The 26,571-nt window shown below is 41.8% G+C and overlaps 1 protein-coding gene across 3 annotated transcripts in view; it reads right to left on the reverse strand.

The window, feature by feature from the left end:
• Positions 1-8,638: 8,638 nt before the first annotated feature.
• LOC127453546 (double-stranded RNA-specific adenosine deaminase-like) overlaps positions 8,639-26,571 on the reverse strand; it is a 37,294-nt gene continuing 19,361 nt past the window's right edge. For all 3 annotated transcript variants that reach the window (XM_051719973.1, XM_051719972.1, XM_051719974.1), the window contains exons 5-15: positions 19,326-19,461; positions 18,547-18,785; positions 17,749-17,902; positions 16,194-16,365; positions 16,004-16,097; positions 15,462-15,581; positions 15,230-15,360; positions 12,844-13,026; positions 11,484-11,596; positions 10,479-10,606; positions 8,639-10,312 (exon numbers count right to left, since the gene is read on the reverse strand). In XM_051719973.1, the coding sequence (XP_051575933.1) occupies positions 9,973-10,312; positions 10,479-10,606; positions 11,484-11,596; positions 12,844-13,026; positions 15,230-15,360; positions 15,462-15,581; positions 16,004-16,097; positions 16,194-16,365; positions 17,749-17,902; positions 18,547-18,785; positions 19,326-19,461 (1,810 nt within the window). In that variant the 3' untranslated portion in view covers positions 8,639-9,972. The remainder of the gene's footprint in view (positions 10,313-10,478; positions 10,607-11,483; positions 11,597-12,843; positions 13,027-15,229; positions 15,361-15,461; positions 15,582-16,003; positions 16,098-16,193; positions 16,366-17,748; positions 17,903-18,546; positions 18,786-19,325; positions 19,462-26,571) is intronic.

Genomic DNA, 26,571 nt, shown 5'->3' on the forward strand with positions numbered 1-26,571 from the left:
TATAACATAACACTGCATTTACTTTAATACTCTAACATCACTGTTTTCTAGATGACCTGAAAGACCTGTGTTACTTCTGTGGGACCTTCTGGAATAACGCTGGGAAATGCTCTTCCCTCTCCAGGAGGGAGGGCACTATGGAGACCACATCCTACCGGAGGGAGGTTAACATGTGGAGAATACCTCACATGGACTTACCAACGGGGAAGTTCTCATACGGAATGATACCACCGGGAGGACCCTATCTATGGAGAGGGTACACAGCAACAGTGGCCGAAGCAGAGCAAAGCTCTGATGAGGTGAAACACATGATTCACCTGAGGGGAAACCGAACAGTGGAAACGCGTCACATGGGATTACCAAGAGGGGAATCACCACATATGGAGCACTGAGCCCCGAGTACACGGGCTCACCTGAAAAGGGGCATACCACAAGTACTGGGCCTGGTGGCATCACTCCTCTGCCGAGTTAGTCACCGAAACAGTGCTTAAGACTTAAAGAGGCATCCAGGGTTCACCAGTTACGGGAAACTGTTGCGGACAAAATAACGCACATTTTCACCTTGGAAAAAGGGGAAAGGCGTAAATGCAAGTGGTACACCCAACCGGCTGCAAGGCCTACCTGCTGTTACCTGTAACACTCTGGACGAGACAGGTTCTATGCGTAGGTTGTAAAACCTTGCAAAGGTATTGGGTGTAGCCCAACCCACAGCACTGCATATGTCTACTAGAGAGGCCATGCTTGCCAGTGCACAGGAGGATGCAACACCTCTAGTGGAGTGCACCCGGACTCCCAAGGGGCACGGCAGTTCTTGTGACTGGTAAGCCAAGGAAATGGCATCCACAATCCAATGGGCCAGCCTCTGTTTGGAGACAGCTTTCCCATTCTGCTGCCCTCCAAAGCAGACAAAGAGCTGCTCTGAGCGTCTGAAGCACTGCGTGCGGTCCAGATAGATGTGCAGAGCACAAACTGGACATAGCAATGACAAGGCCGGGTCTTCCTCCTCTGAAGGGAGCGCTTGCAGGTTCACCACCTGGTCCTGAAAGGGAGTGGTGGGAACTTTGGGCACGTAACCGGGCTGGGGTCTCAAGATCACGTGGGGGTATGCCGGCCCAGACTCCAGGCATTCGCTGGTGAAAGAGAGCACCTGTAGGTCCCCCACCCTCTTGATGGAAGCGAGCGCCACCAGGAGGGCCGGGTTCAGTGACAAAGTGCTGAGCTCGGCCTGCTCCAGGGGCTCAAAGGGGGCTCCCTGTAGGGCAGGTAGGACCACAGAGAGATCCCAAGAGGGAATCAGGCGCGGTCTAGGATGATTCAACCTCCTCACGCCTTTGAGGAACCTGGTGATCAGGTCGTGCTGTCTTGAGGGTCTCCAGTGTATCGTGATACACTGCTATAGCAGCCACATACACCTTCAGGGTAGAGGGAGACAGCCGTCTCTCCAGCCCTCCCTGTAGGAAAGACAGCACAGACCTGAACGCGCAGCTCTGTGGGTCTTCCCCACGGGAAGAACACCAGTTCGCGAAGAGATGCCACTTCAAGGTATACAACCACCTCGTAGAGGGGCCTGAGTAGTCGTATTTACCACCACTGGCAGAAGATCCGTTAGGTCTTCCGCGACCCATCCAGGAGCCAGACGCGGAGGTTCCAGAGGTCTGGCCATGGGTGCCGGAGCATGCCCTGCCCCTGAGTGAGAAGGTCCTGCCTCAGGGGAATGCGCCAGGGAGGGGCTACTGCCAGGAGCATCAGATCTGAGAACAAAGGCCGGTTGGGCCAGTACGGTGCAATGAACAGGACTTGCTGCCCATCCTCCCTGACTTTGCCCAGAGTATATGCAATGAGGCTCACTGGAGGAAACAGTGAGCTGTGCGCCAAGGCATCCGTGCCGAGGGGAGCCTCTGGCAGGGAGTACCAAAAAAGGGGCAGTGGGAGGCCTCTCAATGGGGCGAACAGGTCTACCTGCGTCTCCCCGAATCTCTCCCAAATCAGCTGGACTACGTGAGGGTGGAGTCCTCACTCCCTGCGGAGTGTTACCTGCCATGACAGTGCGTCCGCTGCACGGTTGAGGATGCCCGGAAGGTGAGTGGCTTGCAGAGACTTCAACGTCTGCTGACTCCAAAGGAGGAGGCGGCGGGTGAGATCCGGCATGCGACATGAATGTACGCCACCTTGGCGGTTTATGTACACCATGGTCGCTGTGTTGTCGGTCCGGACCAACACATGCTTGCCCTGAATCAATGGCGAAGCCTCCGCAGGGCCAGCAACTCCACCAGCAACTCTAAGCAGTTGATGTGCCATTTAATTCGGGGCCCTGTCCAGAGCCCTGATACAGCTTTCCCATTACACACGGCACACCAGCCCGAGTTCGAGGTGTCTGTCATGACCAAAACGCGCCTTGAGACCTACTGTACTCTAAGGCAACACCCGCCCATAGAAATGCCAGGTCCGACCAAGGGCTGAAAATCTGATGGTACTGTGGCATGATAGTCACATGCTGAGTGCTGTGGCACCATGCCCACCTCGGGACTCGAGTCTGTAGACAGTGATGAAGCGGTCTCATATGCATCAACCCGAGGGGAAGAACCGCTGGCAAGGATGTCATATGCCCCAGGAGTCTCTGAAATTGTTTCACTGGTGCCGCTACCTTCTGCCCGAAGCTTTTCAGGCAGGTCAGCACTGACTGAACACACTCGGTCGTAAGACATGCCATGAGAGTGACCGAGTCCAACCCCATACTGAGAAAAGAGATGCTCTGCAAAGGGGAGAGCTTGCTCTTCCCCCAGTTGACCTGAAGCCCGAGTCGATCGAGGTGCAGAAGCACAAGGTCCCTGTGTGCACACAATAGATCTCACGAGTGAGCTAGGATTAGCCAGTCATCAAGATAATTGAGAATTTACCCTTCTCCCTTAGCTGGGCCAGGGCAGCCTCTGCAACCTTGGTAAAGACTTGAGGGGACAGGGACAGACCGAAAGGGTGGACTTTGTACTGGTATGCCCGTCCCTCAAAGGCAAACCGAAGAAAGGGTCTGTGTCGAGGAAGAATCGATACGTGGAAAAACGTGTCCTTCAGGTCGATGGCCGCGAACTAATCCTGTCATCATACTGACACCGGGATGCACTTCTGCGTTAACATCCTGATTGGAAGCCTGTGTAAGTCCTCCATTCAAGGCACGCAGGTCCAGGATTGGGCACGACCCTCTCCCTCTCTTGGGCACGATAAAATAAGGGCTCGGCTACGGGGACGGGTCCTATTGCTCCCTTCCCCAGAAGGACGGAGGCACCCTCACCCCGCACTGAAGTGGAGAGGATGCCACTGAACCTAGGTGGGCGTCTGGTGAACTGGATCGTGTAGCTGAGATGAATCATCCTGATAAGCCACCACGAGGGGCTGGAGAGCGCTAACCAGGCCTCCAGGCTCCACGCCAGTGGCACCAAGGGGACGAATGGATTTACCGCACCCGGGGAGGGTGGTTCACGGCAAGGCAGAGCAGGCACCCCATCGGAAAGACAACTCAGGGGGGATGTACTGCTCCGCAAGCCCGCAACATTGGCCGATGGCTGAGGCGGGCAAGTGGCCCCAGAGACCAGCATATTTACCTGTTGGCCAGCCATCTGGTCAGACAGGGCGCTGGGCTTCGGAGGCCTGAAGGCGGCCGAGTCGCGCCGCAGCAGGATGTGTCTGATCGCCTCGGTCTGCTTCCTCACCATCGAGAACTGATGGGTGTGTGTCGCCAAAAAGCTCCTCTTGGGAGATGGGCGCATCGAGAAAGCGAACATTCTCGGCATCACGCATTTCCGCAAGGTTGAGGCACAGGTGCCGCTCTTAGACCACCAGCGTGGACATTGTTCGGCCCAGGGCGCGCGCCGTGACCTTTGTCACCCGTAGGGTGAGATCGGTCACAGTACGCAGTTCCTGCATAAGCCCAGGGTCGGTTATGCCCTCATGCAAATCGCCTTGGCCTGATGGACCTGCAGGATGGCCATGCTGTGCAGGGCGGAGGCGGCCTGACCCATGGCCTCGTAAGCCTTCGTCACCAATGAGGAAGAGAACTTACAGGTCTTAGAAGGGAGCCTTGATCGGTCCCTCCAGGTGGCTGCGCCCTGCGGGCATAAATGCACTGCTATGGTGTGCTCTACCTGGGGAAGCTCGATGTATCCCTTAGCCGCACCGCCATCGAGGGTAGTCAGGATGGATGAGCCCGCGAAGCGTGTACGGGCAGAAAAAGGTGCCTTCCACAACTTCGTTAGCTCCTCGTGCACTTCCGGGAAGAAAGACACCGGGGTGGGGCACGGCCGTGAGTCACGCTCCGATCCCAGAAACCAATCATCCAGCTGCGAATGCTCAGGGCAATGTGGAGGGTTCCACTTTAGCCCGATGTTTGCAGCCGCTCAGAAAAGCACGGCTGCCATCTCAGCGTCCGCCTCATCCTGAACTCTACTGCCTGTGGGGAAATGCTCTCATGTCTACATCCAGATCACCCACAGCGCTCGCAGACCCGGCCGCCTGAGTTTCAGCCCAGGACGGAACATGTTGGGAAGCAGCCGCGGTGGCTCCTTGCTTCTTGAAGAAGGAAATGAGCCGCGACCGCAACGTTCTCATGTTCATGTTCTCGCAATGAGAACATAACCCCTCCACGAAAGCTGCCTCAGCATGCTGGTGCCCCAAGCACTCGAGACTATCCGGAGGGGAGAGGTAACGGCCACATCCAGTAGCACAAATTAAACAAATTAAAGGAAAAGCCTGAATAAAGTGAGGGGATCCGGTTGCTCTGTTATGCTGTGGGATGAATTTTTCTGGCATGGTTTGGGTCCACTTGTCCCCTAAGAGGGAAGGGTCAGTCCCTTCCAATCACTGCATTTTCAGTTTAATTTTCAGCAAGTCCATACAAAGTTGTTCTGAATGATCACCTTTCTCCTATGATGACTTGTACAATAAATGCCAAGGTGCATTGAAGCTGTTCTGGTGGCAGGTTGTGGCCCAGCACCTTAATAAGACACTTTATGTTAGTCTTTCCTTTCATTTGTCACCCATCTGTTTGTGAGTGAAAGAATCTGGAAGACAATGTTCATAATCTCACATTGGTACAGATGTCAGCAGCATAAATGTAGTGTAAATCCTTACTGAAAACCAAATAAACTGCTTTTTTTTCTCTCCCCTTTTTCTCCCCAATTTGGAATGCCCAATTCCCAGTGTGCTCTAAATCCTTGTGGTGGAGTAGTGACTTGTCTCAATCCAGGTTGCAGAGGATGAATCTCAGTTGCCTTCACTTCTGAGACCGTCAACCCGCGCATCTTATGATGTTGATCTCCACAGAGATGTAGCGCATGTGGAGGCTACGCTATTCTCAATGGCATCCACACACAACTCACCACACACCCCACTGAGAGCGAACCACATTATAGTAACAATGAAAAGGTTACCCCATGTGACTCTACCCACCCTAGCAACCGGGCCAATTTGGTTGCTTAGGAGACCTGGCTAGAATCACTCAGCATGACCTGGATTATGAACTCATGATTCCAGGGGTGGTAGACAGTGTCTTTACTCACTGAGCTACACAGGCCCTCTGAATAACCTGCTTTTGAGGACATAGCCTTCATATGAAGATATGTCACCAGCATAAATGTGATGTCTCTGTGATCTTTTAATCCTGAGATTGGGAGGGCACTACAATTTTGGCAGGTGTAATGATAACATTGCCAAAATGATAATCCCCCTGGTAAACCCATTTTATAAAAGCTACAGTCAAATGCTTTAAGGGACACAGCCTCCATAGGAAGATATGTCCCCAGCGTAAATGTGATGTCTCTGTGATCTTTTAATCCTGAGATTGGGAGGGAAATAAAATTTTGGCAGGTGCAATGTTAACATTGCCAAAATGATAATCCCCCTGGTAAACCCATTTTATTAAAGCTACAGTCAAATGCTTTTGAGGACACAGCCTCCATAGGAAGATATGTCCCCAGCGTAAATGTGATGTTTCTGTGATCTTTTAATCCTGAGATTGGGAGGGCACTACAATTTCGGCAGGTGTAATGATAACATTGCCAAAATGATAATCCCCGCTGGTTTACCCTTTTATTAAAGCTACAGTCAAATGCTTTTGAGGACCTAGCCTTCATAGGAGGATATGTCACCAGCGTAAATGTGATGTGACCTCATAATGCTGAGTTGAGGGAGAGCAATATAATTTTAGCAGGTGTTCAGATGACATTGCCGAAATTATTCTGCCCACAGGTAAACCCATGTTGTTATGGATAATGGATATTACAACTGATATGCTATAGCAAAAGGAAATTGGTATTAAAGATAAGATTAATCTTTATACAAAAATAAGCAGAAATGTTCTTGTTGCACTAAGTATATGAGCAAATAATACTTGCACTGTGGGAATAAATGTTTAAGTATATTATGAAGTAAAATCATTAAATCCTTTAGCAATTTTAGGATCTACCTTTCCCCTTTGGTGAAAATGTGAGTATGCCATCCACAAACATACTGGCTCACTTATTTAACTTACCCTCATATATTCACTTCCATTGTCAGATTTGTCTGTGTGCCTTACTATCTATAACAATATGTTACTTATTCTCTTATGTACGGTCTCGTTGTATATACACAAGTTTTATTAATGTAGTTTAGTTTATTGAAATTTTATGTGTAAACCATAATGATACAGATTAATTAATATACATTTTTATGATGTTCATATTTAGGTCCAGTGATAAGAGTTCATATAGTCAATATTACATATAAAATGACTAGAATGACACCATAACCTGCATGAATAGCATTTCAATGCAGTTCAGTTCTACTTTGTTTTATCTGTGAAAGGAGCGAAATTTCTTGAATGCTTGTTCCACCAAAGTGCAGTCCTCTTACACATCATATATACATATTACACTATTTAGCATAATGTACACATTTGACATAATATACATATAACAATGCACATTACACAAACAGATTATCCACAACTGCAATGCTAGCAATATGGTGTATTTCTACACATCCAACATAACAAACGCTGAGGCAGCTGGATATATAAGTTCAATTACATGGAAATGTAAAACACATTGAGTTTGGCAAAAGACCAAATCAAAGAGAAGAGCATAAACTGTCCTGTAATGCTTGCACTGTCACAGCTTAGTCTTTTTATATTATCCAACACATCCAACCTCTTCTGCCATTACATTCCCTTGCACTGTATATAACCGATTTGTATTTAGATTTGCACAACGTATGTGTATGTGTGGTATGTATGTGTGTATGTATGTATGTGTATATATGTATGTATATGTATATATATATATATATATATATATATATATATATATATATATAGTCTATTGTGTATTCTATATATACTTTATTTTCAATATTTATTACATTTTTTATTATTTTTAAAAGTCTTGTTGCTGTTTTGTATTGTTGTGTACTGGAAGCTCCTGTCACCAAGACAAATTCCTTGTATGTGTAAGCATACTTGGCAATAAAGCTCTTTCTGATTCTGAAGCCTCTGCTCAGTTACAGTGTAGGCTACATCTCTGCTTCCGTTGTTACTTTTTCCAAATTAATATACTTAATGCTTTTTAATTAACAAATTCCTACTTTGCCTTAGCGTTAATTGTGTGGAAAAGATTTATTATAAACGGGTTTGTAGACGGAAATGTTCTAAACTCGATGCACCGCTGTCTCGTCATCTGACGCCATGCGCGTGCACGCGATGGGCAGTCAAATTCTGGCAGGGATTCCAATTTCGGCACTTACCGGTTCCGGGAATGTCTCACGGGGAAGCTGTCACAATGGCTGTATCTCAGGAAATCTTAAAAAGGTTTCGAGTCAAAGTCCAATTACACAAATGCTGTCTTTCTCGAACAGTGGTTTCAGACAGTCTTAAATTAGGCAAATTAATTGTCAATTCTACTCTCCCAACTAAAATTGCAATATTCAGTTTTTGCTGTAGCTGTTTGGTAATTACAGCAAGACAATGGTAAACTATATAATGATGGTACATTTAACAAAAAGTTCAACTGTGTTCTTAGGACAAGTGTATTGTTCATAAAGTGGTGGTTGTTTGTCACGTTGTAAACATATTCTGTACAATGTGTTGGGTAAGTTACTTAAAAATAGTAATCCACAACAAATGACTAACTATTTATCTAAAACTGTAATCAGATCACTTTTAAGTTACTTTCTAAAACACCTTTTCTCTCCACAAATTCAAAATAATGTCTATATTTCTTTCCTGTTCATTGATACAAGTCATACACTCAGCACCTCACATTTTTCCTTCACAGTGACTCGTTATTCTACATAAATATGTTAGAAATAAGCATAACCCTATAATGTAGTTGAAAGTAACATTAACTGAAAGTCAGTAACTGCAATCTGATTACAAGAATTTAAAATGTAACATTACACTTTTTTACTAAAAAGTCATTAGATTACAGTAACGTTTTTGCAATTTTATGAATAGTTTCATGCTTCATTATTGTTTAACTATTACATTTTAGCTGAAAGGTAACTAAATAACCTATAATAGAATATATAATGAAAATACTACTATTCACCTTTTAAATGAACAGATCTCTAAAATGAAATGTTTGAGGCAATCAAATTCACACACTGCAGGAAATAATGTTAGTATTGCTTTAATCTTGAAGCAGTGCATCAATTAACAGTGTCTGAACACAAAATATAAGCATAGCAGATTTTTCTAGTTTAAAATAGAGGAAAAATAGGGGGCAGAAATATTTCAAGAAATAGTTCAGATCCATGAAGGTGCACACAAACACACACACACAAATGTGCATATGATTGCTTTGTGCTAGCAGTCACGAATCAGAAAGTAGACTGTGCAGCTGCATGCAGTATCTATCATGAGCTCCCCATTTTATAACAAAGCACAAAGGAGTTAAAACAGAACACTCATCGTATCAAAAGACATTCTAAAAATTAAGAAATAGAAAATATAGATTTCAAAGTTACGAATTGTTACAAAATATATACATACAATATATACAAATACATACACACACACACATATATATATATATATATAAACTCATTCAAAAGACCTTATATATACATCTGTGTGCATATGCATCTGTACGTACATTATGTATACATTTCAACCAGTCAAGTTTTGGTATGTAGAACTTCACATGCTGTGTGAAAGCATTGCAAAAAGAAAATATATTTGGATGTAGAAGCAAATTAATCTCACAGAATTAGAGCACAGGTAATCTATATGAAATTAAAAGTGGATAAAATCAAGAATTGGTACATCATAATTAACCTAAACCTCCATTAATCACAAATGATTCTTTGCAAACTACATTTACTGACTGATGAAACAGGAATTCTAAATGAGGAGATAAACATTACTTAATATGACCTGATCTCTGAAGCCATCTCTGAAAACCGGTTTATTTATAGAGAAATGTTTTACCTAAATGTATCATTAGAATCACTCACAATGACCAAGGAGAGACAATGTGAGAAAAGGGGAATTATAACTCAGTTGAAATGTGGCCACTGCAGTCAAGTAATACAGTATTTTTGATGGCCGCAATGGTAACAATTACACAGACAGAGGAAAACTCACATGCAATGAAGTTATGCAGTTATATCATTCTAAAATTTATATATTTTTTAGGATGATATAACTGTATTTTCTCATGCCTCATGTCTAAATCTGCCTCAGGTTTGTGGTTCTGTTGCCATAGCAGCACCCTTTTCTGCACTGTCATATGGTTCAAATCCCAAACATAGAGGACATGGACTTTCCCTGTTTTTCTCACTATCTGATAAACCTCATCCATACCTTGAGCAACTTTTCTCTTGTCCCCACACACCACTCAGTCTCCTATCTTGCTGCTGGCCACTCTTTCACTCCACTTATCCAATTCCCCCATCCTCCTTCCCTTCATCTGTTCTCCGTTCATCCCTATCTCCCCCTGTTACCCCTCAGTGAAAGTTGTTGTTTGAGATAGAGCAGCTATTAGGGTCAACAGTGCTGCTTTGGTTCGCCCAAGGACCTGGAGCCCATACATGCCCGCTCTCCATGCCTCTGGCCTCTCCATCAAAACTTTTTTCTTCTAAGGGCTTCCCAATCCAGGCACCATATCCATGTTGGTTTAGCGCCAGGAAGAACAGCCTCTTGGCATCCTGGAATGAAGCTGCGGCCATTTTAGCATGGGCGTAGGAAGGCAAAGCCAGCAGATCAGCTCGACCTGCACGTTGGCACAAGTCTTGGAAGAGACGGAACAGACTGGACTTGGAGACCCGCGATACCTCCATCTTGGGACTGGCATGAAGAGAGAAAGCAGATGTCAAAAAATAAAGCGGGTGATTAAGTTTTGGAAGTGTTGAGGAAAACGACAATCACACAGAGATAAGCTGGATTTCCTTAAAAGGTAAATAAGTGTCTTGCCATTGGCTGGTTACAAGAAGGATCGGCCCCTGTTTCTCACCTGTCCACTTTGCCCTTGGTACCATCCAGTACCTCCACACTGAGCTGGTCTGGCTGACTCCAGTTAACGCTCGACTCTTTAGTCTTACCTGTGTGGCGTGTTGAGTCATACACGCTCACCCTGCCCACCTACAGACAACAATGGAAACAAATAGGGTGATTAAAAACAAGCAAACGGAAAATCAAAAGTTCCAAATGGCAAATGTTTTATACATATGGTAGACACTTATCCAAAGCAACTAACAGTGCAAAGTTATCAGTGCATATGCTCCCTGGGAATCGAACCCACAACCTTGGTGTTGTAAGAGCCATGCTTTAGCAGTTGAGCTATTGAAACACTTAGTGAACTTTAAAGTAGGGATAGTTAACCCAAAAATTTAAATTCTCTCATCATTTACTCCCGGATGTGCATGACTTTTTCTTCAGCAAAACACAAAGATTTTTAAAAGAATATTTCAGCTCTGTAGATCCTTACAATGCAAGTGAATGTTGATCAGAGTTTTGTAGCTCCTAAAATCACAAAGGAAACATAACGGTAATCCATATTACTCCGGTTGGTAAATCCATATCTTCAAAAGCGATATGATAGGTGTGGGGGAGAAACAGATAAAAACTTATGTCCTTTATTTACTCTAAATCTCCACTTTCTATTTCACTTTCAGATGTGAAAGTGAAGTGTAAAAAAGGACATAAGTTTTGATCTGTTTCTCACCCACATCTATCATATCGCTTCTGAAGATATGGATTTACCCACTGGAGTAATATGGATTAACTTTGTTTCCTTTATGTGATTTTAGGAGCTACAAAAGTCTGATCACCATTCACTTGCATTGTAAGGATCTACAGAGCTGAAATATTCTTTTAAAAATCTTTGTGTTTTGCTGAAAAAAGAAAGTCATACACATCTGGGATGGCATGTGGGTGAGTAAATGCTGAGAGAATTTTCATTTTTGGGTGAACCATCTCTTTAAGGTCTTGTTTGCATTGGTGTGTTGTGTGAGTGTACCTCAGGGTGGTTGAGAGTAAAGTTTGCTGGTAGACTCTTTCTGAACTCATCCCCGTCTCTAGACAATCGGCAGCATACCGCCCGAGTCAGGTGACCATGGCTGTAGAGGTACCCTAAACAGAGACACAGCAGGAGTTTCAAATTCAGATTTGACACACTGAAATAATTATTCATAATAATTACTAAATGAGTGGTTTTTAAATGGTTTTGCTTCAAGACCAATTTTTACATTGGACATCAAGTGGCAACTCAACAGTACCAAAATTGTATAGTGAACAAAATTTAAATTTAGATGGTTTCATGCTCTAGAAAGCCAATAAATCCCATATGACAATATGACCAAAATTCGATATCATGGTTTGAGTACATTTAAATCAGGTTAAAGGTGCATATATAAACACTATATAGTTTTTTTTTTTCCTGGAAAGTCAACAAAAAGGGTTTATATTAAATAACCATGTGACAAGAGTTGTGCAATATAGTCAAAATAATATAGCGATATTCATGAAATTTTTTGGTCGAAAATTTATGACGATATAGCCTCCACATTTTAATAGAAACTGATTTTAAAAACAAAACCTTACATTATGTATTTGTTTTGGATCGCCTACTAGATATAAATGCACAGTTAACAAATGGGTTACTTAATAATACCTGGTAATGTACTCGGTGCGATTGCTTCTCTCTCTGTGTTTGTGGAAGTACAGATACCGGTAGGAAAACCTGACACCATAAGCAACAGTTACTTAATAGCAGCGGGGCTTATTATAGCAGAGGGTCCGTTTCACACCAAAAAGAAAGCAGCATTTTATTAACAAGCTCTTCCTCATTTTCTCTCGGATTGTAAAGTGATTAGGTGGAGAGTTGTGCACACATATTTACATACCACGAAATAGATGGAATAGAAAAATGTCTACCTTTTGACATTTTATACCGTCGCCACGATATATTTATAATTGCCATAGCCCTAGTTGGCATCTACCAAATTTGGCTAGCTTCAACTAAGTGACAGGTGAATTTGTGCCTAAATACCACGGATCAATAACAGAAGATATGGGAAACATTTTCTTCCTCTATTAAAAGTTGATAAGGCTATTTATTTAGCTATTCTAACTATGCACAATATATGGTTAAATATCATTATTTGAATTTAGTACTGTTATTTTCCCTGCTGTCTCCGACCCTGAGAACCGATCTACGACCCACACAGGGTCACAACCCATCCACTGAGAACAACTGTATTAAAAAGTCCTTGAGCACTTCCTATGTAACGCTAAGACTGAATACCAAATGTAATAAAAACTGCAGGTTCTTTAAATCCTTGACATCATTACTCCATAGCATTGTGGGAGTGTATTACCAAGTGTGATGGAGCTCAGGTAAACAGGGTGGATAAAGTGGCTGAGCAGCGCCCCCTGCAGGCCGAGCACATTCCAGCGCAGGATCTTGTCGCTGCAGCTCATGGTCCTCAGGCGCTCACCATGCTGAATGCCATCCCAGGTGGGCACAATCGCACTCGACTCCACTGGGATAGTACCCTCACCTGAAAGAGAGAAAACATCAATGAGAACAGAACAAGTAAATGATGGGGAATCTTCGTCAAGTGAATAAATTGTGAGAACATATGAAGTGATAATGCTAAAGATGTGTAAACAGGATATACAACAGGGGACCAAAGGAAATTAAGTAAATAAAAGAAATAGCAATGTTATGGATATTCAGATTGTCTGAATAAGAAGGTCTCCATAATTACTCATCTCTGCCTTTAAGAACTCAATGTACCATGTGACTATTAAGTTTATTAAAAATGCTATGATTACAGATTCCTTTGATCTGTAATGTTTCTTAAAAAAATGTTTTTTTTAAATATATATATGGTAGTAAACATAGCCTTTAGGAACAGGAAAACATTTAAAATGATTGAGTCTGTGCATATCTGTGTGTATTGTCAATCTTCAACCTGCTGTACATCAACCGCGGTTCTCACACTTTTTGACCAATGAATTTCCATGACTTTTCCAGTCATTTCCAATCACTGGATAAGGATTAAAAACAAATCATTCAAATTCTAAACAAACCACTAATGAATCATTCAGACCTATTTGTGAACCAGTTAAACCAATTCACTGAAAAGAACCGACTGTAAAAGGACAATTTGCTAACAAATCAGACATCAATATGGCTTGCGAGTAGGTTTTATTCTACACAAGACCAATATTTAGCCGATGAAATATTTCAGAGCAGAGCACATCTAAAAGAATGCATTTTCACTGTAAAATTTTCCGTTACTTTTCCAGACCTGGAAAATTACCTGATATTTCCCGATTTTCAATGATCATGGGAACACTTAACAACTTACTCTTCTCATCTTTTCTCCCAAGTGTCAAACTGTTTGCTTATAGCCTCTTTGGCTGATGGTCCACTATTTTTGGATAACGATAACCCTAACCCATCAACAATGAACTGAAAGCAGAACAAACCCATGGGCAGCTCAATGATCAACAATCACTTCAGTTCCTCTTCACTGTACCTGACAGATGAAACGGCATCTAGTGTGGCTGTCATCTCTGGAAAACTAGTTAGTAATATAAATATTATTAGCTGCATACTAATATATATATATATATATATATATATATATATATATATATATATATTTTACATACACGATAGCTGCACTCTGACATTAAACACTAAAGTGTCAGAAAAATGTGTTCACAATTTATCATGAGCCTGAATGTTTTACTTCCTTGTCAGCAGGTTTGAGGTCAGCACAGAACAAGCTGACATCAACAGACAAATTATGTTGAACCCACAGAAATTCCGGCCCACATGTCGACAAAATTTCTGTCCTTTTGTCACACAATTGCTTCGCTCCTGTTGCGCAAGTCAATGGCAAGTGACCACCTATAGGTGGATACAGAGAAACACTGGGGTGTGATTACTGTAACCAGATGGCTCTGATGAACACTGCTGTGGGCATCTTGTTTACTCCAACAGACAGCACATTCGAGTTAGTGTACCTGAGGTCGTTTGGTGATTACACCACAGCATGAGTGTAGTTGGCCATTTAAGATCTGGGATTTCTAATACAAACCATGACAGCATGTGTCAGGCAGAGCTTGTTACATTCATTGCATTATGTTTTCAATTGGTATTTCACTTGTATAACTTGTTTTTCTGGGTTATCCAAGACAGGCGATCAAGTCAAACCCTGCAATTTATCTAATGGCGGTCAATATTTGCTTTTAGCTTGAAAGTGATCCACTTACAAACCAAATTAATAGACCCAATTTAAGAAGCCTGGGAGCATTTTAGCTGTAATTTATGTCTTAAAGCGATTCTCCTCTCATTCTGTTGAGTAAAAGTAAAGCTTGTCATTTTTTCCTTTGCTAAAATCATTTTTCCATTACAATATTCAGAGAAACTATAAGCAAGCGGTTTGTAGGTCGATTCCCACCAAAGAGTAAACAATCCATGATGTGACTTTTGGGCATGCCAAACAGTTTGGCTAACCAATGGCAGATGGGGGAAGTGTTCGGGAAAAGTATTTAAAAACAATTTGCAATTTCACACTAATGGCACAGAACTTTCACAATTACGATTTAAAGCACTAACTCTGTATCAATATAATTTTAGATAAATTAAAGTTTGAGAATGAGAATGGCAATTTCTGCTCAATGCAGGTACTTAAGACCTCAGTATGTAACACACTATGCATGTACAAAGCATTTTAAGTCTCTCACCATTCTCCACTTTGGTTCTGAGTTTGCCCTGTTTTACGTTCTCAAAGAGAGGCATGTGTCCAGACCCGTTTAACACGCCGGCTTCACTGCACGACTTATCGAAGAGAGCACCATCGCCACATGGAGCAGTGCTGTGAGAGAGAGAAAAAGGCCATTTGAAAGCAAGGTTATCCATGTTTGCTGATGAATACCTGTTCTAAATGTAACTTGAGTGAGAGAGTGTTTGTCTCACCTAATGTAGAGATGAAAGGTGATGTCAGATTTGATCTTGAGCTTGCCATCTTCCGCCACTTCAAAAATACTCTCATCACCAGGGCTTTCCCAATGCTTCATCAGCTCGCTGTATAAAAACCTGAGCCATTCAGACATAACAGATACATCTTGTTAATATATTTAGGATTCCCACAACTTTTGACCAATTAAATTCCATTTCTTTTCAAGTTGTTTGATTACGAATCATTTTATAAAGACTGCTGAGGGGCATTTCCAATTGTACATCTAGTACCATGACCATGGGGACCCTGTATATCCTTATTTGTACTACCATTAATTTTACTACTATTAAAGCACATTGAAATATTGAGTAAAGCAGAGAAAGAGAAATATAGTGAGTGTGGTCTACGAAATCAGCAGATTCTGTGCTAGTCTTGCAGTAACAGCTACAGAGTATAAAGTTGCAGTGAAATAAGACTCCTCCGTCTTGAAGAATGAGAGGAAAAATGAGTTATGAGATGCAGTCTGAGCCAGAGAGAAAGATCTGCTGTAACACGATACCGGATAAAGCCTCTTCTGGAGACTATTTCTGCGTGGCAATCATTAACAGTGTCCCCTCGAAGACTCAGCTCCTCTCCTTTAACACAGCGGTTTCCTACATGCGTAGAGCAAAAAAAATTACAGCACATCTCTAATTAAAGTGCACACATGTTGGCTGTGTCTGTGTGCATGTGTCTGTGTCTGTGTGTACCTGTCCCAAGGCTGACAACTGTCCCAAGACTGTCTGTTCCTTTCCTCATCACAATGGTGGCAAGAATCTTTCTGCCCAGAAGGCTGTGCTGGATGCGTGCTGTGAGTGCATTAAAGCGCTGATGGCTCAGCATGGCAATCTGATCATGCAGTGTACTGCCTGAAACTGGCAGCTGGAACATACACATACAAATCATATGTATATCTCTATTCCAGATCTGATCATGCAATTTACTGCTTAACACTGGCAGCTAAAATATAAATTATATAGATCTAGATTTCGGCACAGTACACGTAAAAACCTTTCACATTATATGACCCTTAAAATGTACTGGTGCTTTGGTTAATAAGTAAAGAGCTGCTGCTGCTGCCAGACTAAATAGGACATACATATTTCTGGGAGAGATATTATTAATATACTAGGAATGTAATAGTTCAAATTTTTCATGGTTCTGTGGTCATGGTTTTTGTTTGGTTCGGTAAATGTATAATACTTCACTATTAAAAGGTCAGATTGGGAGATTTGAGGTTGATACAGATAACAAATATTTTAACACGGCGATTGCCTATGTATTTTTTTCAATAAGCCCCTTTTCCTACTTTTAAAAACATTAAGCCATATCCTGTAGCAAAATTAATCACTCTGTGAAAATATAGACAAATATTTATATTTTGATTATGGGAATATAAAAAAAATACAGACATGAACAGGTCTGTTGTCACGGTCAAAGACCTTTCCAACATCCTAGCAACTTGCAAAAACCATGAAGGTTTTGCATCTCACACACCAAAAAGAGAGATCAAATATTAGCTCTAAAACTACTTGCGTCATGTATGCAAGCAAACTGTGTTAGGTTGTTTTACATGTCAATTCGATCACACTTTGTTTATTTAAATGAGATCATCCACATTGTTTGAAAACACGAAAAGTCATTTTCTGTAATTCTGCAAGTTTAATTCTTCTGGATTCCATGTTTTATCAAAACTGTGTCTAATCAAACTAATTCATAAAACTTAAATCAAATTAAATTCATGTGATGGCTGTTTTTAATAAGCTCCACATTCAAAGCAGCACCCGAGGAGTTTGTGTGCAACATTCACTGCCATTCTTACGCTGAAAACACTGCATTATGAGCAACACGCACGCTCCTTGTGTGTGTGTAATAGATGAGAGAGAGAGAGAAGAGCGGCGCAACTCATTCTAAGGTGTGCAGCGTATGAAGACAATACATTTAAATAAATTGCATCCTTATTGTGGTTTAATAATCACACTTGGCCATATCATGATTTGAATCTGATTAATTGTCAAATAGACATTAATTTAACCACAAATTTGTCAAATTCAGTGACTTGTCTTGTTCCGTGACATTCTACCCAGGGAACGCACTGATAAAATGCATACGCTGAATGCACTATGTCGCTTTGGATAAAAGCATCAGACAAATGCTTTTATTTTAGTTAACAAAAATATTTTTTCACTGCTAGTTTAGATTTTCGTAGTCATTTTTGTTAACAGTAATAACCTTGATGTGCAAGGGTGTATGCATTTTCAGTACCTCTGGTGTGACCTCTCCAGTACGTGCTGCTTTTTCAGCCTCTCCTATAAGCACTCGGAGAGCGGCATCTGCTGCCTCCTGCTTGCCCTGCTTCTTGTTACTAGCACACACTGCAGGAAACCACCGGCCTCCCAATTTTGCTTGGTATGTAAATCTGGGAAAGAGAGGTAAACGTGTGTGACATTTGATCTTTTTTATTGTCCTGCTGCTTCTGTAATAAGGACATAAAAGCTGCTTTTCCACCATCGGACCATCAGCTGGTGACGCAGTGAGAGGTAAACAAGTGAGTGGGCTATTGAGGATACTTTTCCCCCTGGTTTTTACTCTGCTAAAGCAGAGCAAAGATGTTCTATGTCGCAAAAAAGAAACAAACAGAAAAAGGCGAGAGGTTTACCACCATATGCTGAGAGGTTGTGTATGCCATCATAAAATCATGATGAAACACCAAATACACTTTATTAAAATTGATTACCCTCACCATAGCAAACTTTGCCAGCTACCTAGAAACTTTGAGTAAACTTAGCTGTGGCAAATTGACAATTGTGAGTCGCTACGTACTAAAGCCATTACACCAGCACAGCTGAGCATGGTTAAGCATGGTTAGCTAACTGTGCTGAGAAATCCATGGCGAGAACGGATTGTTGTGCTGTGCCGAACCGTGCTCAAGTGGAAATGCTACTGAAACCGTTCCTCACCATGCTCAGAACCGTTCGGCCCGATGGTGGAAAAGCGGCTAAAGATCACTGAAACGTGACCAGAATGTACATCAAAAGTGTTTGTTTGTTTGTGTGTGTGTACTTGGGCTCGTGTGGGGGTCCAGACTGGCCCACCATGCGGATTTCAGCAGCAAAGCCGCGGCCACGGGCGTACTCTAGCAGGCCAGACACTGCATTGTTGTTAAGGTGGTTGATGAGGTCACCCACACCTGCTTCATGGGCCGCCTGGAGCTCTTCTGCCGTCAGGGGGGGTAGCGAGGGGCATGCGGTAATCGCTGGCTGTGACTCGTTTTCACCCAGCGGGCAGAAATGACCTGGAGTCTGGACATTTTATATCAATGATAGTTTAAAGCAATAGTTCTCCCAAAATTTGTATTGTCATTTACACACCCTCATGTTGTTCCAAACCCAAGTGACTTACTTTCTTCCGTGGAACATAATCAGAAAGAATTTTGAATGATGCTGCTCTTTCCGATACAATGAATGTGAATGATGACTGAGGTTGTCAGTCTCTAACATTGTGCTAAACATCTTTTGCATTTCACGGAAGAAAAAAAAGTCATACAGATTGGGAACAGGTAAGTAATGTCAATTAACATTTTTGGACGTACTATGCCTTTAAGAAACCAAATTATCAACTTAACACAGTGTAGACTTTACCTTTGCACAAACAAATTTCCAGCTGTTCTCTTTTTATCTATATAATATCTACACAGTGTGCAAAATTCTCTATTGGAAGTTATTTGATTAAACAGTTTTCTATCTTTTTTTTTTTTTTTTTACATTTTCCCTTCTGTCACATAGTTCTGTCTCTAACCCTCTCTTTCTACAGCAAGTGCAATCTCTTTTCCTCTCCTTTACTTTGTTAAAATGCAGTTGTCCATCTCCCGTTAGTTCTTTCACAGCCTCCTCTGCCGCCAGCTGCCTTGCTGCTTTCTTACTGGGTGCTGAGGCTTCTGGGAAGAGCCGCTCCCCGACCATTACACGGAATATAAACCTGACACAGAAATTGAAGACAACATGAATTCATAAATTTCAAATTCAACAAGTCAAAAAAGGATTTTCCTCTGAGTCTTTTTTTTCCTGTGGTTATGCTACTTTGGCAAGCAGTGCTACTTTTACATCAAGATTCGAAATCTTCCTTAAAGAGCAGAGTCTTTCTTGTACTAAAGGCCAAATTTACTTCACCGGCACATGAGAACTCTATGTATGCTTGAGGCTTTCTTAAACCAAATCCAATATCCCTTTAGGATTTTGCAATTGCAAGAATTCTTGCAAATTCAACCAATCTTTGCATTATTTGCAGTAGCTTGCAATTTTACATAATTTCCAAACATTTTCAGCATAAACCATGAATCTGAGGTATTGCCATTGCTTTGAAGGAGTCGCGACATATCCAACTTCACAGACAGCTGCCATTCTATCATCTCCACAGTAACAGAGTAAGCATCTCCTCGGTGTCATTACCCCTGCATGTATGAACCTACAATGGCCAAGAACATTTGCCATTATACAAATGTTACAGTTTCCGTTCACGATCAAAATCTAAATTTTCGCGGGACTGCAGACAGCACAAGTACATAACAGCAAGCTTTTAATCTTCACTCCGAGTCCGCCAAATGAGACAAAAACTTTTCTATATTCGCTTAAAACTTCCTTAGTTTGATAGTAAAATGAGATTACAATTTGAAGTGCTTACAGTATGACTCTGATAAATTGCAATATATGGTAAACACTTATGAAATATATGTTCATATGTGGTTTTCACCGATATTAAAAGGTCACATATGTACATATACGCAATGTATATTTCAAAATATTATTTAAAAAAATTGCCATTTTAATATACAGTTGAAGTCAGAAGTTTAAATATGCTTAGGCTAAAGTCACTGAAACTCATTTTTTAATCACTCCACAGATTTAATATTAACAAACTATAGTTTTGGCAAGTCATTTAGAACATCTACTTTGTGCATGACACAAGTAATTTTTCCAACAATTGTTTACAGACAGATTGTTTCACTTTTAATTGACTATCACAATTCCAGTGGGTCAAAAGTTTACATACACCAAGTTAACTGTGCCTTTAAGCAGCTTGGCACAATCCAGAAAATGATGTCAAGCCTTTAGACAATTAGCTTCTGATAGGAGGTGTACCAAAGTAGAGGTGTACCTGTGAATGTATTTTAAGACCTACCTTCAAACTCAGTGCCTCTTTGCTTGACATCATGGGAAAATCTAAAGAAATCAGCCAAGACCTCAGAAAAAAAAAAATCTCCACAAGTCTGGTTCAGCCTCTGGAGCAATTTCCAAACACCTGAAGTTACAACGTTCATATGTACAAACAATAGCACACAAGTATAAACACCATGGGTCCATGCAGCCATCATACTGCTCAGGAAGGAGATACATTCTGTCTCCTAGAGATTAATGTAATTTGATGTGAAAAATGCAAATCAATCCCAGAACAACAGCAAAGGACCTTGTTAAGATGCTGTAGGAAACAGGTAGACAAATATCTATATCCACAGTAAAACTAGTCCTATATCGACATAACCTGAAAGGCTGCTCAGCAAGGAAGAAGCCACTGCTCCAAACCAGCATTAAAATGCCAGACTACAGTTTGCAAGTGCACATGGGGACAAAGATCTTACATTTTGGAGAAATTTCCTCTGGTCTAATGAAACAAAAATGTATTTTTTTGGCCATAATGACCATCGTTATGTTTAAAGGAAGAAGGGTGAGGCTTGCAAGCCAAAGAACACCATCCCAACCGTAAAGCATGGGGGTGGCAGCATCATGTTGTGGGAGTGCTTTGCTGCAGGAGGGACTGGTGCACTTCACATAGATGGCATCATGAAGAAGGAAATTTATGTGGATATTGAAGCAACATCAAGACATCAGCCATGAAGTTAAAGCTCGGTCGCAAATGGGTCTTCCAAATGGACAGTGACCCCAAGCATACCTACAAAGTTGAGGCAAAATGGTTAAGGTATTGGAATGGCCATCATAAAGCCCTGACCTCAATCTTATAGAAAATTTGTGGGGAGAACTGAAAGAGCATTTGTGAGCAAGGAGGCCTACAGACTCAGTTACACCAGTTCTGTCTGGAGGAATGGGCTAAAATTCCGGCAACTTATTATGAGAAGCTTGTGGAAGGCTACCCAAAAAGTTTGACCCAAGTTAAACAATTTAAAGGCAATGCTACCAAATACTAACAAAGTGGAGTGGTGGTGGCGTAGTGGGCTAAAGCACATAACTTGTAATCAGAAGGTTGCTGGTTCAATCCCCACAGCCATCACCATTGTGTCCTTGAGCAAGGCACTTAACTCCAGGATGCTCCAGGGGGATTGTCCCCATAATAAGTGCACTGTAAGTCACTTTGGATAAAAGTGTCTGCCAAATGCATAAATGTAAATGTATGTAAACTTCTGACCCACTGGAAATGTGATGAAAAAATAAAAGCTGAAATAAATCATTCTGTCTACTATTATTCTGACATTTCACATTCTTAAAATAAAGTAGTGATCCTAACTGACCTAAGACAGGGAATGTTTTCTATGATTAAATGTCAGGAATTGTGAAAAACTGAGTTTAAATGTATATGGCTAAGATATATGTAAACTTCAGACTTTAACTGTGTGTAAAACAATTTCCCAAATACTTGTGGAATTTGAATATATACACAAATGCTCAAATATATTAACTATACATTTTTATGTTCGTATATGGCCATTAGGGATGCACGATATATTGGCGGCCGATAACCGAGGAAATCTAAATATTATCATCGTGCTGATAATTTGTTACGTTTATTTGCTTGTGGCCGAGAATCTCTGACTTCCTGCGGCATCTTTCCTTCAGGCAAAAACAGCCTCAAAGACAGCGTGCGTACACACAGTGTCTGTGCGAGTGAGAGCCAAACTGATGTCGCTCTGTGTGGATTATTTCAACATCTCTGCACCTTGTTGCGTTGTTTTGGGTCTGGTTTTCTGGATCATCTGCTGTGTTACATGCCATTTCCCATATTCTGTTCATGAATCATTAGGTAATAAACGAAATGCGACAAAAACATGTATGCATGCATGATACTTAGGGGGCGATAATTTTCACTTAATACACAAATGAAACAAACAGAACGTGGGAAATTGCACATCGTTACTTGCAGCACGGCACTGCGATTACAAAAGCCCCAAAACAAACCAAACGCAATTCACAGATCTTGAAAGTTTCAGAGTGTCCTGAGATGGCTAAAAACACTAGATTGTGAGTGAAACGAATGTGCTTGTGTTTTGCGAGTTGAGACTTTTAGAATGTTATGACTCATGACTTTGAGCACTATAATGTCACCTATTCCCATTATGATTGTGTTCACGTTTCATAAGTTATACAGTGGAAATATTAAGGATGAGCGCTGTAGTAAGCATCTGTGAAACACACAAACCACCGCTCCACACCATGCATACAGAATTTAGGGTTTGTATTGTGTGTTGTGTTGTTTTAATGTTTGTTACATGCTATCTATTGCCTCTTTTTGGTTTAATGCATTATTACAGCTGTTTGAATTTCATCACTCTCTCTGTGAGCCATCAGGATTACCGTAAACACTCATATAAATGGGCACCATACAATTTATGCAAGTGTATTGTCATTTGTCATTCAAATCAGCATACATCTGTAATATGTGCACAAAACCTTAAACAGCAGCAAGTGCAAATTCCAAATTTTTACATTTTTCAAATGAGAAACTTTAAATGAATTAGCTAGCAGTTCCAGGTTAAAGAATTAAAAATTAAAACTTTTTTTAAACATCGGTATTGGCCCAGAAATTCCATATCAGTGCATCCCTAATGGCCATATAGCAGATTGCTGTATCATACAATGTAATTGCAAAAGGCCTAATTACTGAATCAATCTTCATTTATGTTTTAGTTTACAAATTTTGTAGGTCTGTTTTATCCTTAGAAAAATGATCTTGCATTGTCTGAGGCAGAAAATCTTTGTGTAGCCATTTCAAAGGTCTTTGTTTTTATAATTTTTTGCTTGCTCACTGCATAGTCAGTTATTATGCACTAAATATTTACAGTTGAAGTCAGAAGTTTACATACACCTTAGCCAAATACATTAAATTAATTTATGTTAAGAATGTGAAATGTCAGAATAATAGTAGAGAGAATGATTTATTTCAGCTTTTCTTTCTTTCATCACATTCCCAGTGGGTCAGAAGTTTACATACACTTTGTTAGTATTTGGGAGCATTGCCTTTAAATTGTTTAACTTTGGCTCTCGCGGCTGAAGCTACAGAGGTTAGTTCACTCTCCGTCTCTGTAGCGGATGTAACCCGATCCTTCTGACGGGTGAATATCCACAAAGCCGTGGGCCCAGACGGCATTCCAGGCCGCATTAGAGCGTGCGCGAACCAGCTGGCTGGTGTTTTTACGGACATTTTCAACCTTTCCCTCTCTTTGTCTGTAGTTCCCACATGCTTTAAAACATCCACCATTGTGTCTGTTCCAAAGCAATCAAAAATAACTTGCTTAAAAGACTGGCGTCCTGTTGCTCTGACCCCCATCATCAGCAAATGCTTTGAGAGACTAATCAGAGATTACATCTGCTCTGTGCTGCCTCTCTCTCGACCCATTGCAGTTTGCTTACCGCAACAACCGCTCCACTGATGATGCCACTGAATCTACAATACACACTGCTCTCTCCCACCTGGAAAAAAAATCACTTATGTGAGAATGCTGTTTGTAGACTACAGCTCAGCATTCAACACCATAGTGCCTTCCAAGGTAGATGAGAAACTCCGGGCTCTGGGCTTAAACAGCTCGCTGTGCAGCTGGATCCTGGACTTCCTGTCAAGCAGACGCCAGGTGGTTAGAATAGGCAGCATCATCTCATCACTGACCCTCAACACTGGAGCCCCACAGGGCTGTGTTCTCAGCCCACTCTTGTATTCCTTGTACACACATGACTGTGTGGCAACACATAGCTCCAATGCCATCATTAAGTTTGCTGATGACACGACGGTGGTAGGTCTGATCACTGACAATGATGAAACAGCCTACAGAGAGGAGATGCACACTCTGACACACTGGTGTCAGGAGCACAACCTCTCCCTCAACGTCAGTAAGACAAAGGAGCTTGTGGTGGACTTCAGGAGAAGAGATAGAGAACACAGTCCCATCACCATCAATGGAGCACCAGTGGAGAGAGTCAGCAGCTTCAAGTTCCTGGGTGTCCACATCACTGAGGAACTCACATGGTCCATCCACACTGAAGTCGTTGTGAAGGCTCATCAGCACCTCTTCTTCCTGAGACAGCCAAGGAAGTTTGGAATGAACCGCCACATCCTCACACGATTCTACACCTGCACCGTAGAGAGCATTCTGACTGGCTGCATCTCCTCCTGGTATGGCAATAGCACAGCCCACAACCGCAAAGCACTGCAAAGGGTGGTGCGAACTGCCAGACACATCATCGGAGGTGAGCTTCCCTCCCTCCAGGACATATATACACCAGGCGGTGTGTGAAAAAAGCTCAGAGGATCATCAGAGACTCCAGCCACCCGAGCCATGGGCTGTTCTCACTGCTACCATCAGGCAGGCGGTATCGCAGCATCAGGACCCGCACCAGCCGACTCCACGATAGCTTCTTCCCCCAAGCAATCAGACTTTTGAACTCTTGATCTCCCACGATCAAAATACATCAGCACTGCACTTTATTACTCTTACTCTTATATCTCACACCAGACTGTCATAAATTATATTATTATTATTATATTATATTCTCTCTTAACAACTGACTATCAACCGACAGCCTGAATGTCAATACAGTACAATACAACCTACTGTACATTCTATATATACTTTTTTTTATTGAATAATGTTTATCTATATTGTGTGTATTGTATACTGTACAGTGTATGTTATTATTTGTATATTGTGTTGTGTGTAATTATGTGCATATTAGACTTTGTGTTGTGTTAATTTGATGTTATTGTAAATTGGTATATGTCTCATCACTGTCACGACTGCTATGTTGATCGGAACTGCACCCAAGAATTTCACACACCATTGCACTTGTGTATATGCTGTGTGACAATAAAAGTGATTTGATTTGAAATGTTTTGGGTAGCCTTCCACAAGCTTCTCACAATAAGTTGCTGGAATTTTGGCCCATTCCTCCAGACAGAACTGGTGTAACGGAGTCAGGTTTGTAGGCCTCCTTGCTCGCACACGCCTTTTCAGTTCTGCCTACTAATTTTCTATCGGATTGAGGTCAGGGCTTTGTGATGGCCACTCCACAATACTTTGACTTTGTTGTCCTTAAGCCATTTTGCTACAACTTTGGAGGTATGCTTGGGGTCATTGTCCATTTGGAAGACCCATTTGCAACAGAGCTTTAACTTCCTGGCTGATGTCTTGAGATGTTGCTTCAATTTAGCCACATCATTTTCCTTCCTCATGATACCATCTATTTTGTGAAGTGCACCATTCCCTCCTGCAGCACAGCACCACAAAACATGATGCTGCCATCCCCATGCTTCACGGTTGGGATGGTGTTCTTCGGCTTGCAAGCCTCACCCTTTTTCCTCCAAACATAACGATGGTCATTATGGCCAAACAGTTCAATTTTTGTTTCATCAGACCAGAGGGCATTTCTCCAAAAAGTACGATATTTGTCCCCATGTGCACTTACAAACTGTAGTCTGGCTTTTTTATGGCAGTTTTGGAGTAGTGGCTTCTTCCTTGCTGAGCGGTCTTTCAGGTTATGTCGATATAGGACTTGTTTTACTGTGGATATAGATACTTGTCTACCTGTTTCTTCCAGCATCTTCAAGGACCTTTGCTGTTGTTCTGGGATTGATTTGCACTTTTCGCACCAAACTACATTCATCTCTAGGAGACAGAATTCGTCTCCTTCCTGAGTGGTATGTTGGCTGTGTGGTCCCATGGTGTTTATACTTGCGTACTATTGTTTGTACAGATAAACATGGTACCTTCAGCATTTGGAAATTGCTCCCAAGGATGAACCAGACTTGTGGTGGTCAACAATTTTGTGGCTGATTTCTTTTGATTTTCCCACGATGTCAAGCAAAGAAGCA

Source organism: Myxocyprinus asiaticus, chromosome 16 (assembly GCF_019703515.2).
Source record: "Myxocyprinus asiaticus isolate MX2 ecotype Aquarium Trade chromosome 16, UBuf_Myxa_2, whole genome shotgun sequence".
Taxonomy (NCBI): Eukaryota; Metazoa; Chordata; class Actinopteri; order Cypriniformes; family Catostomidae; genus Myxocyprinus; species Myxocyprinus asiaticus.